The sequence below is a fragment of the Aquila chrysaetos genome, chromosome 7 (assembly GCF_900496995.4).
Source record: "Aquila chrysaetos chrysaetos chromosome 7, bAquChr1.4, whole genome shotgun sequence".
Classification (NCBI taxonomy): domain Eukaryota; kingdom Metazoa; phylum Chordata; class Aves; order Accipitriformes; family Accipitridae; genus Aquila; species Aquila chrysaetos.
The window spans coordinates 7,736,997-7,751,682 of NC_044010.1; the positions used below are offsets into that span (position 1 = coordinate 7,736,997).

The 14,686-nt window shown below is 46.5% G+C and overlaps 1 protein-coding gene and 1 long non-coding RNA gene across 5 annotated transcripts; one reads left to right on the forward strand and one right to left on the reverse strand.

Moving 5' to 3' along the window:
- Positions 1-16: 16 nt before the first annotated feature.
- GPR161 (G protein-coupled receptor 161) lies at positions 17-14,241 on the forward strand. Of its 3 annotated transcripts, none has more exons than XM_030019916.2 (7): positions 17-198; positions 2,199-2,287; positions 3,148-3,765; positions 4,299-5,023; positions 6,555-6,659; positions 9,394-9,513; positions 11,518-14,241. In XM_030019916.2, the coding sequence occupies exons 3-7, from the start codon at positions 3,326-3,328 to the stop codon at positions 11,763-11,765; spliced, it is 1,638 nt and encodes a 545-aa protein (XP_029875776.1). In that variant the 5' UTR covers positions 17-198; positions 2,199-2,287; positions 3,148-3,325; the 3' UTR covers positions 11,766-14,241. The 3 variants fall into 3 exon arrangements, with proteins under 3 accessions (XP_029875776.1, XP_029875775.1, XP_029875779.1); XM_030019915.2 differs by lacking the exon at positions 17-198 and adding an exon at positions 1,492-1,591; XM_030019919.2 differs by lacking the exon at positions 17-198 and having other exon boundaries at positions 1,603-2,287; positions 3,148-3,256; positions 3,354-3,765.
- LOC121233420 lies at positions 9,523-14,670 on the reverse strand. 2 transcript variants are annotated; one of them, XR_005932788.1, is made up of 3 exons: positions 14,238-14,670; positions 12,788-12,876; positions 9,523-10,098 (listed from the first exon to the last, which is right to left on the reverse strand). It is a non-coding gene; the product is annotated as an uncharacterized LOC121233420 (long non-coding RNA). The 2 variants fall into 2 exon arrangements; XR_005932787.1 differs by lacking the exon at positions 14,238-14,670 and adding an exon at positions 13,488-13,548.
- Positions 14,671-14,686: the final 16 nt, after the last annotated feature.

The following is a 14,686-nucleotide window of genomic DNA, read 5'->3' on the forward strand; positions in this document are numbered from 1 at the left end:
GGTGACGCACGGGGCGGGGACGGGGGACGATGGCGGCCGACCCCGCGCTGCTTTGCGTCCCCGGAGCCGTCGGGAGGGGGGTGTCTCCGGCCTTCTCTGCCCGGCGGTGCCGCGGTGGGCAGCTGGGCGCGAAGAGCCGGCGAGCTCGCCTCAGCCCGCTGTTCCCGGGGTACCGGGCTGCAGCAGCCGGCGCAAAAGGTGCGTCTGCCCGGCGGGCGTTCGTGCCTCCAGCCGCATCCCCGGTGGTACCTCGCCCAGCCCAGCCCAGCCCAGCCCGAGGGTGGCGGGCGGGGGGCTGCTCTGGTCCTGCCACGGGGGCTGGGCGGCAGGATGCCTGCGGCGGTGCTGCCAACGGAGGGGCGAGAGGGGCTACGGGGAGCTCGGAAGCCCTGGCGGCCCCGGGCCGTTCTCCCTGGCCGCGCTCAGTGGTTCAGCAAGCATTACCCGGCTCCAACGTACAGAGACCCTGTGCTGGTTTAGATACTAACAGATGTGGGTGCATACGTATCGTGTGGAACCTCCTGTGCTGGTTGGATAGCTTCCTGAATGGCCTTTTAAAAAGGTCAAAATGGGACAGCATGGTAAGCTTAAAGTCCTGTAGAAAAGCATCGGTAGAAGTGGTTGAGAACAACATGTAACTTACTATTCCAGCACTGATGGCCGGGTGCTGCTCTTGCTTTTCCATGTCATCGAAAGGACGGAGTGACTCCCCAGGAGCTTCCCTTAGCAGGGGGACATGACGCACGGTCCGGCTCCTTCTGCTGGACAGGCCAGGGCAAGCTAGGACAGCAGCCATGGGAATGTGACCCTCCCCATGTCATGAAAAACTCTTCCAAAGCACAGAGCAACCGAAGCACAGCAAACTCAAGCCAGACTGGTCGTCCAGGCTATGGGGAAGCTGGGAATTGGGGATGCGACATATCATTGACCCTTTACACTGTGCTCACCCGTGTCTTGTTTCAGGTGGGGGGGGAAGAACTCCTCCCAAAATCTGCTCTGAGTTGCTTGTCATAGCGTTTCGCGGTCTAGGAGGTCTAGCAATTGGGATCAGCCCCTCTCTGCGACTGACTCGCTCCGCGGGCCGGGGCACGTCACTTCACCCGATCTGTGTAAAATGGATTCCCCCCCCTTCTAACCGGATCCCTGCCTTAGTCGGCGAAGGAGGGCTGCGAGGAGCCCTGCGGTGCCGGGGAGCGGCGGCTGTACCGCGGGGTAGATGCGGTGCCCCCCCTTCAGCCGGGGCGGAGCGGAGCTGCCCGGCCGGGCGAGCCCTCTGCCCGGGACGGGGCTGTCCTGGCGGCTCCCCGCAAGCCCCTGGCGTCGCAGGCCGAGACTCGGGGCCGGGCGGTGGGGGGAACCCGCCCGCTCGCCCGCCGGGGGGCGGCCGCAGAGAAAATGGCGGTCGGCGAGGCCGGGGAGGGGGCGCGGCGGGATGAGACGGCGGGGCGGGCCGGCGGGGAGGGGGCAGGGGCACGGCCGTGGCGGGGGAGGGTCGGGCCGCGGCTCGGGGCCTCTCTGCCGCCGGCGGCTGTGTGGGGGGGTCCGGGGTGCTGTAACCCCAAACTTCCCGCTCTGGCGGCGGCGACGGGCGGTGAGTGCAGTGCCGGCACCGGCGGACAGGGCGGGGGACGGGGGGACCCGCTCGCCGCCGGGGGGTGGGTGGGTGTGTGTTGGGGCGGGGGGGGGTGTCGATGGATGCCCGGGGCGGAGGACCCTGCCCCCGCCCTTTGTTCGCTGCCGGAGGGAGCGCGGGGGCAAAATGGCGACCCCCTGCCTCCTCCACCGCATCTCCGACTCGACACCGCCGGCTTTGTGCGTGCCGCCACGCCTGGCCGGGCCGCCCGCAGCCGGGCAGGGATGGATGGGATGCTCTCCGCGCCCCGGGCTGCCCACCTCTCCCGGAGGCCTTCTCCTCCCCCCGGGGTGCAGCGGGGCCCTGAGGGGACGGGGAGCAGCACCAGATGGCCCCGGCGTCGCTCGCGTAGGCAGCGGCCGCGGCCCCTCGGGGGTAGCCGCCTTTCCAAAACCTGCACCGGTCAAAAAGTGTTGGAAAGGCTCGCAGAGGTGGTGCAGGCGTGCTGAGAGAGAAACTTGAGGAGAAGCGGTGTTGCAAACAGTCGGCAGACAGCTGCGCTAGAGAAGAGCTAAGTTGTGTTTTACAAAGCATGGCCCAGTAATGTCTTTAATTATGCTCTTAGGAAGCACAGATTAAAATGGAAAAAACGCGGCTCTCCAGCCTGACATTGCTGCCTGAGGCCACAGCAGCCGCGCAGACGGAAGCCTTTCTGTGAGTACTCCTGCCCGTTTGGGAGCCGTGGGTGGGCACAGCCACAGAGTTAGCCGAGATAACTTTCCCCGAGTCCCTGATTTCCAAGAAATGCTAACATCAACTCTGTATTAATTGGTGGACTCTTTAGTTTTCTGGTTTGCATATTTGCATTTTTTGGTGGTGCTTTTTCTTCAGTATGCTGGCCTGCAGATGGGTGAAGGATTGAATGAAGTAGGTAGGAGTGCCTGTTGGAGGCAGCGGGGAGAAAGCTGCTAAGGAACTGGGAGAAATACCGAGGTTTCACAGAACGAGGTTGTGAGTCAGTGGGATGGATGCTAACACTGAGAAGTCAAGGGTTAAAGGTTCTCAAACATTTCTGTAGGGTGGACCACAGCTTAATGCAAGGAAATGTCTTTCGAACCTCATGTACAGAAAGCCAGTTCCCCCAGTCCTTTGGCAGTAAAATAGAATCACCGCTGTAGCTAAGGTGATTATGAACATGGAGAAGCGATGTTAGGAGAGTACATGCAATGATCCCTGAGTCTTTGAATGTTACTTAGCAACTGTTGAGTCAGCAGGGTATGACTAGCTAGGCATCCACAGACCACCAGCAAATACTGTATAGGCAGAATATAAGGTAACAATCAGAGTAAATGGGCAGAATTAAAAAAAAGTAAGTTACTTTTTTTTAAAGTGAGAGAAACAAAGACTGGTAGTGACATTCTTGTTGTTTCTTCACAGCCTAGATGAAGGGACTGAGTGAGATGTACAGCTGATTAGTATGGCTTAGAAACAAGTAAGATCCTTAGAAAATGTGAAAGTAAAATGTGCTAATTTTCTTCCTTGTTTCCCCCCTTCCACCTCTTTTTGTCTTTCAGTTTCTTCCCTGTTCTAGGCTTGGCACTGTCATTGACCTCTTTGGTGTACCCATAGGCAATTTCCTGCCCCTTCACTTTCCCTTCTAAAATGGTTTCCTGCATCCTACAGGTAAATTTTAATTAAGAGAGGCAAAAGGGCCTCCAGTCTTTGGAGAGAGCTTGAAGAAATCTTGCCCGAATGTTTCTGAGCGTTGTTCTGCTTCTAGCTGCTCATCATGTCTTGGCTGCTCCAGCTCTGCACGCTCTGACCATGAGCAGCAATTCCTCCCTCAGCAATGTGAAGGGCCTGAGGAACCTCACCACACAGGAAGACGGGGCAGTCAGAGTCACTGAGTCCATTGCTATAATCGTCATTACTATTTTCATCTGTTTGGGCAACTTGGTGATTGTTGTCACCCTATATCGGAAGTCTTACCTTCTCACATTGAGCAACAAGTTTGTGTTCAGCCTGACCCTCTCCAACTTTCTACTCTCTGTACTGGTGCTACCTTTCGTCGTCACCAGCTCCATCAGGCGAGAATGGATCTTCGGAGTTGTTTGGTGCAATTTCTCAGCCCTGCTCTACATGCTGATCAGCTCAGCCAGCATGCTTACTCTTGGACTCATAGCTATAGACCGGTAAGCAGCTCTTTTCTAATGAATCATAACGAATTGACTAGTCATTCCATAGAGTGACTCGTTGGCTGCTCATAGAGTTGAGAAACACTGCAGTGGATAACACTGCTTACCATTGTAGTGTCATTATTCCTTCAGCCCTGTGTGAAATTTTGATACAGAACAGAAGAAAGTGATGTCATCAATAATGCAAAATGTGGACATGCATCTAGAGTTTTTTAAAGCTATTGATGGTGTAATAACATACTACTTGAGAAACAAGAAATAATGAATTAAAATTCCAGATTATACCCTAAGCATGCACTCGCAGGTAGGGACAGATTTAATAGCTGCACGTGTACCTTCAGCTAAGTTTTACAATCTTGACTGCAAGGATATGTATTTTTACATGTAATTATTTTTATAAACAGGGTCCCTGAGGCTGCTTCGAGGTTTGGAGAAAAGAGAACTAGAAATCAACATCATTAAAATATGTTCCTTTTTTTTATTGTATGTCTTTTGTGCTCCTGTTGACTCTTTCTTTTCTTTTCCACCAGGTACTATGCTGTGCTGTACCCGATGGTTTACCCGATGAAGATAACAGGCAACAGAGCAGTGGTAGCTCTTGTGTATGTGTGGCTACATTCCCTTATCGGCTGCCTCCCTCCCCTTTTCGGCTGGTCGTCTTTGGAGTTTGACCAATTCAAGTGGATGTGTGTGGCGGCCTGGCATAAAGAGGCTGGTTACACTGCCTTTTGGCAGATCTGGTGTGCGTTGCTGCCTTTCATGGTCATGATGATCTGCTATGGATTCATATTCCGTGTGGCAAGGATTAAGGCCCGCAAAATCCACTGTGGTAGCATTGTCATTGTGGAGGAGGACTCCCAGAGGAACGGGAGGAAGAACTCCAGCACCTCCACATCCTCTTCTGGCAGCCGAAGGAACGCTTTCCAAGGGGTTGTCTACTCAGCCAACCAGTGCAAAGCTTTCATAACCATCTTGGTTGTCATCGGTGCTTTCGTGATTACGTGGGGGCCTTACATGGTAGTAATTACATCAGAGGCACTTTGGGGAAAAAATAGTATTTCTCCTGCCTTGGAGACATTAGCTACATGGTTGTCCTTTTCCAGTGCCATTTGCCATCCACTAATTTATGGACTGTGGAACAAGACAGTGCGCAAGGAACTACTAGGAATGTGCTTTGGGGATCGGTATTATCGCGAGTCCTTTGTTCAGCGGCATAGGACATCGAGATTATTCAGCATTTCCAATAGGATCACAGGTAAGATGCGTGGCTGCAAAAGACACTCTTCCTTAATACCAGTAAGAGCAAGGCTTAATGTCTGCATATGCTTGGCATGTTTCAGGGCTCTAAACAGAGAGGGATGTTTCTGGAGGTTTCAGCAGTCTTTTGTTCAGGTTATCATAGACACTTGAAAGGAGAAACTTTTTTTGTGGGAGTTAACCTCTTTCTCCTACTCTAGTAAAATTTTCTCTGCAAGAGAAGACATAGTGATGAGGTTAATAAAAATAATTTATTTTCTTCTCTCTCAAGCATTTCCTTTCACATGCCTACTGTTTTGTGTTACCCAGATTTGAGCACTAGCAATAGTACATTTTACAGCACTTCTTCTTTGATTCCTGGCTTTATGCTACAACTCTTTGAGATCCACTTAAGTTACACTGGTGTTACTATTTCTGTAAAGTCAGTTCATAGGCTTAATGGTTGTGAAGAAAAGATCGTGAACAAAGTAAAACCATGTAAAAGAGTAAAACTATTTGATGTCTCCCCAAGTTGCAGGCTGGAAGCTTCAGTTGCTCAGAGTTTGTTTTTTTTTTTAAAGTAGCAATGCAACAAAATTCTGATTTTTGATCATTTTCCTGGTCCTGTTCAGAAGCTTCCAAAAACAGGACATCTTCATTGGGTCCCGTGAGATATTTCATGCAGAGCCAGGAACTGAAGTTACTTAATTGGGAGGGAAGATCTAAAATGCAGAAGGAAGGGGGGAGCAGGAAGACATCCGTTATCTTTTCTTCAACCTGGGATCACTGGGAGAGACTCCCATCTAAATGAAAGAGTTCTGCAGCTGCAGGCACGTCACAAGCTGCAGGAGCTTTGGCAAATCTGTATCCAGCAGATGCTATGGATGAATACATTGGGAACTGAGGTGGGAGGGAAAAGACAGGAAATTTTTTTCTCTTTCCAAGTGATAGGAAGCCAACAGCTTGAAATTTATCAGGTGTATTAGCTGAAGGCTGATAGGGAGGGGAAAAAAAACTGCAACCAAACCCACAACAAAATCTTGAAGTGGGATCCAAAGACAGCACCTTTGTAAGAATCCTAGAATCTCCTCCCTTCTTGTTTTGGGGATTTGAAAGAAGCTAGGCATCTCGGTGCCCCAGCCTTGCTCATGAGCTTCCTGCCACACTAATGGCCTGTCACAGCTGCTGCTGGCTGCCAGGTTATTCTCTATCTAGAAGGTGTCTGGCAAATATCCCCATCTCTCTGAGTGTGTATGCTCTGTGTTCAGCCTGTCTGGCTGATCAAAAACATGCAATTGCAAAAAGAGTAGGGGGAGATGGTGCAGGTAGAAAGGAGACTTGCTATATGGAAAGACTCCAAGGATACCTGAAAGCTGCTAACTGGATTTCTAAGACTGGAAGTCCAGATGCTGTGCACTCTGGATCAGCTGGGTAAGTTTTATACATAGAATAATAAATAAGGCAGTAGAGTGGGTATTACTGGAAGAGGGGTTTTCTATTACAGACCCCTTAATCATTCATTGTGTAAGAAGAACAAAACTCTCTTGCAGATTTGGGACTCTCTCCTCATCTCACTGCCCTCATGGCAGGTGGGCGGCCATTAGGAAACAGCAGCAGCACAGGAGACACAGGTTTCAGCTGCTCACAGGATTCAGGTAACTAAAAGTCTCTTGCTCTCTTTTCTTGGGCAGAAGATTGCACTTGTAACTTGGCAAAACTCTCTGGGATGGTCTGTATTTACACAAACAGATGTCTCTTGGTGGATGGATGACATGAAGCATCTGTTCCAGCTGTTACAACAAAACTGCTGCAGTTGCCTTTTGCCTTCCTTGTTCTCAATATATTTACTTGCAAAATACTGTTTACTTGAAGGAATGATGACCCTCCCTTGATAATGTGCCCTGGGAACAGGACTGACTGCTTTTGTGCCCTCCTCCTTTAGTTTCTATCATTCTTCAGGGACTTTCCCTGTATCCACGAGGAACAGAGTGACAAAGTGCTGTGGAGAATGTGCTTCTCTGTTTCCTAGTTTGTAAGAGACCTTGTGTCGTTCATCCTGCAGTGTAAACATAAACACTTAGGATGCTTTCAAGTTATGATTTCATCACTAAAGATCTCTCAATTGAAGATGGTTTGGAAAAGGGAAAAAGAGTTCTGCCAGTAATTTTCTATCCAGAACTGTAGCTAGATTTTTCTGGCAGTTAATTCAGCTATCACTCCTTAACTGCACCACAGTTACTTTAAAGAGTATTTCTGCTCTAGAGACACCAGATGGTGATCTTCTAACATTTGCTTGGTGTTAGAGGTTTGTTTCTTACTTTTGTAAAGGAAGTCTATGAAGCTGGGATTTATTTTGGTAGTTGTTTTACGCTGGTGGTTTTATGCCTGTTGTGGGTATTCTGCAGCTGTATATGATAAAAGGAGATTAGCATCCTGGTAAACCTGTCTCACTTAAGAGGATGTTGTGTTATCATCTTTTGAGGAATGGTACTGAGCAGTTTAAAGAAATTAACAAACTAAATACATACTGAATGCTGTTAGAAGTGCCACTGGGTTATGGAGGGGGTACAGTCCATAGCCTGGGAATGGATATACAGTGATCCACTGTGAAACACTGTTTCACTGGATGCCTTTACTGTGAGGAACTAAAGAGCAGAAAGAAGTCATAGTCCCTCTTCAATGCTGCCTGCTGCTGTACATGATCCTGTGTCCTGCGATGCAGTCGCGTATTTCTCTGCCCTGGCAAACAGAAGCTGGGCTTTTCATGTTGTGAAAAAGAGGTGAAATAGTATGAGAGGAAAAAAAAATCTGAGTGGTGCCAGCTGTACACAAAATATGACATGAGACCTGAGTCCTAATTGCTACAAGTGCTGCCTTAAGATCAATTAGTCCAAGGATGAAGGTCCACCCTGTAAGAATAAGAGGCTAGTCTCTTCACTGGCATCATCTGAAAAAAAAAAAAAAAATGCACCAAACTAGTGCATTTGAAAAAATGTGCTAAAATTCTGCTTCATGGAAGAAAGTATCTCTTTTTTCCTAGTGTCACCCTTCCATTGCACACTACATTTCTGAGGGGGATCCGGTACCCTTAGAGATCAGTAAGAGTCTACTGTTTTCAGTAGACAGCCTCAAACCCAGCTGATCCACAGAACAGCACAGAAAGTTTTTAGCTTATTTGGGACTGTGTATTAGGGCAGCAGCTCATTCTCTTTCTTGTATGCTGGAGGGAGATGTATGACGTAACACACAAGTTTCACCTTAAAAAGTTTATCACTGCTATATCACAATGAATTGTCAGCAAAGACTAGACCTGTGGAGCAGTATGTTGTCTAGAGGTACACCCACAGTGATGTCTTTGACTTTCTGTAAAACGGGTGGTGGAACATGTCCTTATTGTGAAAAGAATAAATTCGGGGGTCGAAATCAGTCAAGTGAGTGAAGAGGGATGTGAAGCCACCGCCTGGAGGAGTTGTGGAACCTGTGAAGGCTCTTTGTCCTAGGCCTGTTGTCACATCACAGGAGTAAATGGACTGATAGTAAAGTGTCACACATCGAATGTGTGCAAGCTGTGTCTTCCAACAGCAGCTTCCCTGAGAACTGCTCACTCAGCACTGTCCTAGCGTCTCCCTGAAATGCTTGCTCTGCTTCTCTCTTACACAGCAGGGACCAGCATTGCAAGGGAGGTCTAGGCTACAGTCTTGCTCTTTGTGTGAAAGCATTGCAGAGATGCCAAGTTGAATTTCCTTGTGCCTGTAAACTCTATTTTATATTGGAAAGGTGCAAAGCAAATGCAGGGAGGTGAAATAAAAGAGAGACTCCTAAACCGTAAAAAAGACTCATCAGACAAAAACAATTCCCAACCAGCAAAGGATTTTTCCCCATTAAAATACACTTCAAGAAAGTCAAAATAGGTTATTAGGGACAAACTAAATTGAACAGAAAAACTCTTCAGTTCAGATTTCCATCCAGGTCTGATTACAAGCATGACATTTGGCAGCTATGGTCATCTGCCTCTCAGGTAGCCATTGTTAGCCTCTTGTCTTCATCAGGAAATGGGGGAAATTGCCCTCAACTTTACCCTTTATTTACTAAAGGTAAGGTTTCACCTTTGTCTGCTGTCCTATTGACATTATAAGCTCTGTAGCTGAGCATTTTGGGGCTGCTGGAGGTTTTAGATGTTTAATGAGAAAAGATTTTCAAATCCCTCAAATGAAAACTGTGACCTCATTCTTTTTATGTGCAGTGTTTAATTTGAGCTGAAATTTACTCAAAAGCTGGGTTTAGACATCTTTTGAAGGAACTGCTATAAACTGAAAAGTTTTTGTCACCACTTACAATATTGTATCCCAGTGTTATTTTGTTTTGCTTGAGAACTCTGCTTTGTTTCAGGAACAGATACAATGCTTCTTGAAGATTATAGCTCAGATGGCCCTCTTGCCCCACACTGCATCTGTCCTCCTCGAAGGAGGAGTTCGGTGACGTTTGAAGATGAAGTAGAGCAAATTAAAGGTGGGTTTAGTGATAAGCATGGAAATGCTCAGAACCAACTATGTTGCCTGCTCAGGCAGCCTCCCAGGACCTTCAGAATTGCCTTAAAATATATCTGACCACTGTTCACATTGACAGACCTGATCATTCATGCAGGTACAGCAGAAGGTAAGATCAGGTCTTTCTTCCACTTCTCAAGTAGCAACAGACAAGGACAAGAGTTAGAAGCTGGGATTCCCTGCATACATGTCATTTATGTTGCACAGCAGTATCCTCTCTGCAACTCCACTCATCTGGTGGCTGTTGTCTGGTTTGTGTTTCTCAGGGAATACATTTTCCTGCCCTCATACTTTGATTCCATTATCCCAGTATTTCTCATTTGCTGTCTCCTCTCAAATTTGTCATTCGCATGTTGGAATGCTTCCATTTCAGACTTTAATGGTCTGAATATAATTTCATTCTGTTTCATTTACTTTTTTTACTTAACTTTTACTTCACTTACTAAGTATGTTTCTCAGCAGATATGGGTGAAAATAGATGAACCACATGCACTTTTTTTCAGTCAACTCACTTGATTCTGTGTTAGCAAAGTGTTGCTGTGATCATCTGTAAAATATGTCAAAGTTAGTTTAATTTAAGCTGATAGTTACGATAATATGAACGAGAAGACTTGATAATAACAACTGAATTTACAAAACAATAAATGTGGACAGTAAAAAAATGAGCAGAATGCCTTTAAGAATCAAGTAATAAAACCTGACTGATTTTTATGATTCTGAAATACAGAGAAGACACTTTCTGTGGAATTTGCTCTTCAAACATCTTGGCAAAATTCACTTTTGCCCTCTTCCCAGCATGAGCTGATTAATTCCTTGGACAAACACATTACTATACATTTCCCATTATCTTTCTGAGTGATTACGTAGGGGCAGGCATCTAATTTTTTGTGCAGTTCAGTGAAAGAGGGAGGTCTTAGTGCAAAAGTTCCCCACAGGTTTAGCAATTCTCCCTGGTATGTCTCGGGGTTTTCAGGCTCTCTCAGACTTTAAATTATTTCAGCAGCCACACTGAAGAACTACATTTAGGACAAACACCTGTGTTGCTCAACATGGTGGGTAGAGAGGTATATAGACACTACAAAAGCACCTACATCAACACTGAAGAGCAGGTGTATCCAAGGTAATAAAAGGTTAGGAAGAAGCATACTGCTGTCTGCAACTGCAGTCTTCAACCTCTACTGGCATGGAGAGCTCTACAACTTCCCCACTGGAAGTGGAAGTAGGTCCCACAGTGTGGCTGGAACAAATTTAAGCCTAAGGACAGCAGACTGCTGATTTTAATCACTACTTGGAAGAAGCCCTTGGAATTTGGGGACTGATAATCCATAAACACAGTGTCTGGTGTTTGGGCTTAAAACATAGTATAAAATAGCTCTTAAACTGCACTGTTCATGTCAGCGAAGTGCGAGATCTTGGTCCAAATGCACTGAGAATCCCTGTAATGCTGTAAGCTGTGCTTACAGCAGAGGAAGTACAAATTGAGGGTTCTGTTCCTGTCTTCTGCATGAATTCTTGCCTGATGCCAGACAATTCCCATTGTCCCTAATCCTGGGGACTAGGTAGTAAGCAGAAATCAGGCCGTTGACTTCAGTTGGGTACAAATTCAGGCCAATAAAATCCTGCGTGCATAGGTTCAGATTCAGAAAATCATTCAACATACACTGAATTCAAAGTTAAACGTGTATAAGCAGTTTGCTTCATCAGATCATATTTTTTTCACTTGAATTGGAGGTAATCTTTCTCTGCTTGCCCTATCAAGGTCACTCTGAAGCTTTATGGTCATCGAATGGTTTAGGAACCCTGGGTATCATTGGTAAATGCGCTCTGTAGGGTAGTTATTTTGCAGAGGGCATGATCATACCTTTACAAAAAGATCAGTATTAGTCTTCAAGCATTTGCGCAGCCATGCTGATCGCTGTTAATTTTCTGATATGTTGCTTTGCCTTTTTTTTTTTTTTTTTTCCAGAAGCTGCAAAGAATTCTGTTCTTCATGTAAAAGCCGAAGTCCATAAATCTCTGGACAGTTATGCATCCAGTTTAGCAAGAGCTATTGAAGCTGATGTGAAAATCAGCTTGTTTGGGGAAGATGCTTTACCAGGAGCTCTGTTCCCTGCGCGGACTCTGCCAGGAAGCAGTATGAACACACGGCGTGGTACCAGGCCCCATGCTAGCCAAAGACTTAAGTTGCAGAGCATCGATGAAGGGAATATTTGACAGGAGCACTGGAGTAAGAAAACAGAATGAAACCACTAGGCGGGACCTACTACAGCTGTCAGTGTTTCAACAGAAGCAGGATACCTTGTCGGGATGTTTTCAGTGTTTTTTCAACACTTGAAAACCAGCTGAATTCTGGTACTTACAGCATTTTACAGCAGTATTCATTTACTGTTTAGGGTGCTATTGACTCTTTTGTGCCATGTCTTAAATCTATCACACAGTGCACAAGAATGCAGGGTTTGGTTTCATCGACCACATTACGTTAGTCTGTTGAATCTTGGGTCCATTATTGGCCAAAGCCAATACAGGAATGAAAAAGTATGTGCAGTGTTTTAATTTGTTATTGCATTGATCCTTTTCTGACCACCAGGATAATCAGTTTATACTTGATAGCTGGAGTGCTCTGATAGGAGCTTGTGCATTGGATACTACATACAGCCTTACTATCACAGACTCCCAAATGAGGAGCATGGACTTCACTAAGGGCAAAACCTGAACTTTTCAGAGAGCTCATGCAGATTATGGTCCTACTTACCCTTGCTAGTGGATATTTCTGGCTGTTCAGCCATCAGAATGGTAGATCTGAAACTGGATTGTGCATTGCTTCTGTGTTACGAGACATCAGCTTCTCTAGATATAATGGGTGGGAGCAGACCTGTGCTGGAAATATCACAGAGATGGTATATGAGGACATCATCAATGCAGAGTTCTTAGTTTCTCTGAGAACTTCAGTTCACTTCCCTGGTTTTGCTTTTACTAAAAGGGCACTCTATGGCTGTGGTAAACTTGACAGAATATAAATAAGGTATTACCACTTCATATTCAGGATTCATCTTTTCTAGAGAGAAAAGTTCTATGAGGTTGGGGTTTTTTTTTAACTTGTGAGGGGATGTAGTATTTAAGCTATAGTTACCTCAGTGCATATATTTCTTGGAGTATTAATTCATTAATCTCTAAAATAAGAACTTTTGGCACTTATATTGCACTTTGCGTGTTCTTAAGCACTGTACAGACACTACCTTGTTAGGCCTTTGTGAGAGGGTTGATCAGCCCTGCTTGCCAAAGAAGGGGAACTTGGCAACAGTCAAGCTGCTGGCAATCAAACAAGCTGCAGAGGTGGAAAGGTTTGTTACGAGAAGAGGGATAAGGTGGATCGTGCGAGCATGCCCGGCTTGAGGAACCTTTCTGTGCCTTCCTGGGCTGGCCACTTTCTTACTTTGTGGGGGTTACAGCCCTGCCTTACTTCTTGTTTTGAAGAGAGGGAGACATAAGTGAGCAGGATAATTTGCAGGATTTGCAATTGTGTCTGCAACTCTGTGTCTGCTCCCCCATGCCTCCACCTTTCCCCAGAAGTGGTTTGTATGAGTTTTTACTGCAGGTTGTTTGGAAATCAGGAGCAGGATGTTTCCATCTGGGCAAAAACTGCGTGTACACTTGTTAAATTATGCCTGTGTGCGACTTACTTGGAGGCACAGAAGCGAAGTGTTTTTGAGGCAGAGCCTCAGTCCAGTACTGTATTTAGACATCCTATTTCTCTGTGTTCCTAACTCAGAAATATATTTCAGCACAAGTTTATGTCCATCTCTGGACAAAGGAGCTTGACTTCATGAACTAGCCTGAATCCCATTGCATTCCCATGTAAGCTATAACTGCATGCTTAAAATTCAGTACATGGTTTGCTGATAAGAACAGGCTGTTAAAGCAAGAACACTTAAGCACTAGTAAGATGGCTTTTTGCATAATGCAGGAATGAAACGACTACTAATAGTGAGGTCCTCACTCCTGTGTTTTTTTTCTTCTAGTGTTAGATAAATTAGCACCTGTGGGCACTCACTGAAAAAAAAAAAAAATTTAAATTTAAAATCCCAGTATTTGCCAGGAAATGCCCTGCACTGAGGTCATTATTGCTGTCATTATCATTACAATCGCTGTTGCTCATAGTACTCAGCACTCCTTAAGGTATACGCTTGCCTCAGATGGCTTGAAGTATTTTACCTGTATCCCTTTTATTTCATATTCCTGTTTCAAAACAAGGTGAGCAAAGTTGTTGCTGAATGTGAAAAGGGCACATGTGAGGACGTATGCATTGTGGTGAAGTCAGTGCTAGCCCAAAGCGGTATACATTGAGGAGGAGAGGTTCCAAGGCACGTGTGAAAGCACAAAATTGTTAGTATTATGTAAAAAGTGCATTTTTCACACAGGTACTGAGCCAAACCTGGCCTTCAGGCAGGCCAGTGGAGTTGTATCAGTTTACACCATGACTGAATTTGGCTGTCAGTGTTACTTTCACTAATATGTTGCTTAGCGTAAATGTTGTTAATATTTTTGTACATGCATTATAGCCTTTCCGTAATTGTTATTACCAGAGTCATTATCTCACTTGAATTGTCATTAACAAAAGCAGTAATTAAGAGATGCACACATTTTGTAAAGTTGTATTCCCTGTGTTAAATACAAAAGAAAGAAAACCTTCTTTCCAGCTTCCAATGGTGCATGGCGTTTGTTTACCACTCCTGTTATTTCAACTTGATTTTTAAATATTTTACATTTAAAAGTAGATTGAAGTGAAGGGATGCGCCTGGCAGCAGTGGTGCCTGGAACTGCGCTTCTGCCGTGCAGGGAGGCCTCCCGGGCGAGACGCTGGTCTCCCACCACCGGGCTGGATGTCGGCGCCCGGCTGTACCGGCACACGGGGCCGCAGGCGCCGGAGCTCGCCGCCGGGCCTCCCTGCGCCCCACCGAACAGGCGGTTCGATTCGGTAAAACTCAATCCCGCCGACCCCTAGGTGCTGCGTGGCACGACACGCCGGTCCGAACGCCGAGCAGGATCCGGAGGCGGTGCGGAGCGACCCCGGAGCAGCGACTCGTGTAAATCGCCGACCGCCTCCAGCCCGCGGGGAGACCGGAGCCGCCGCCGCC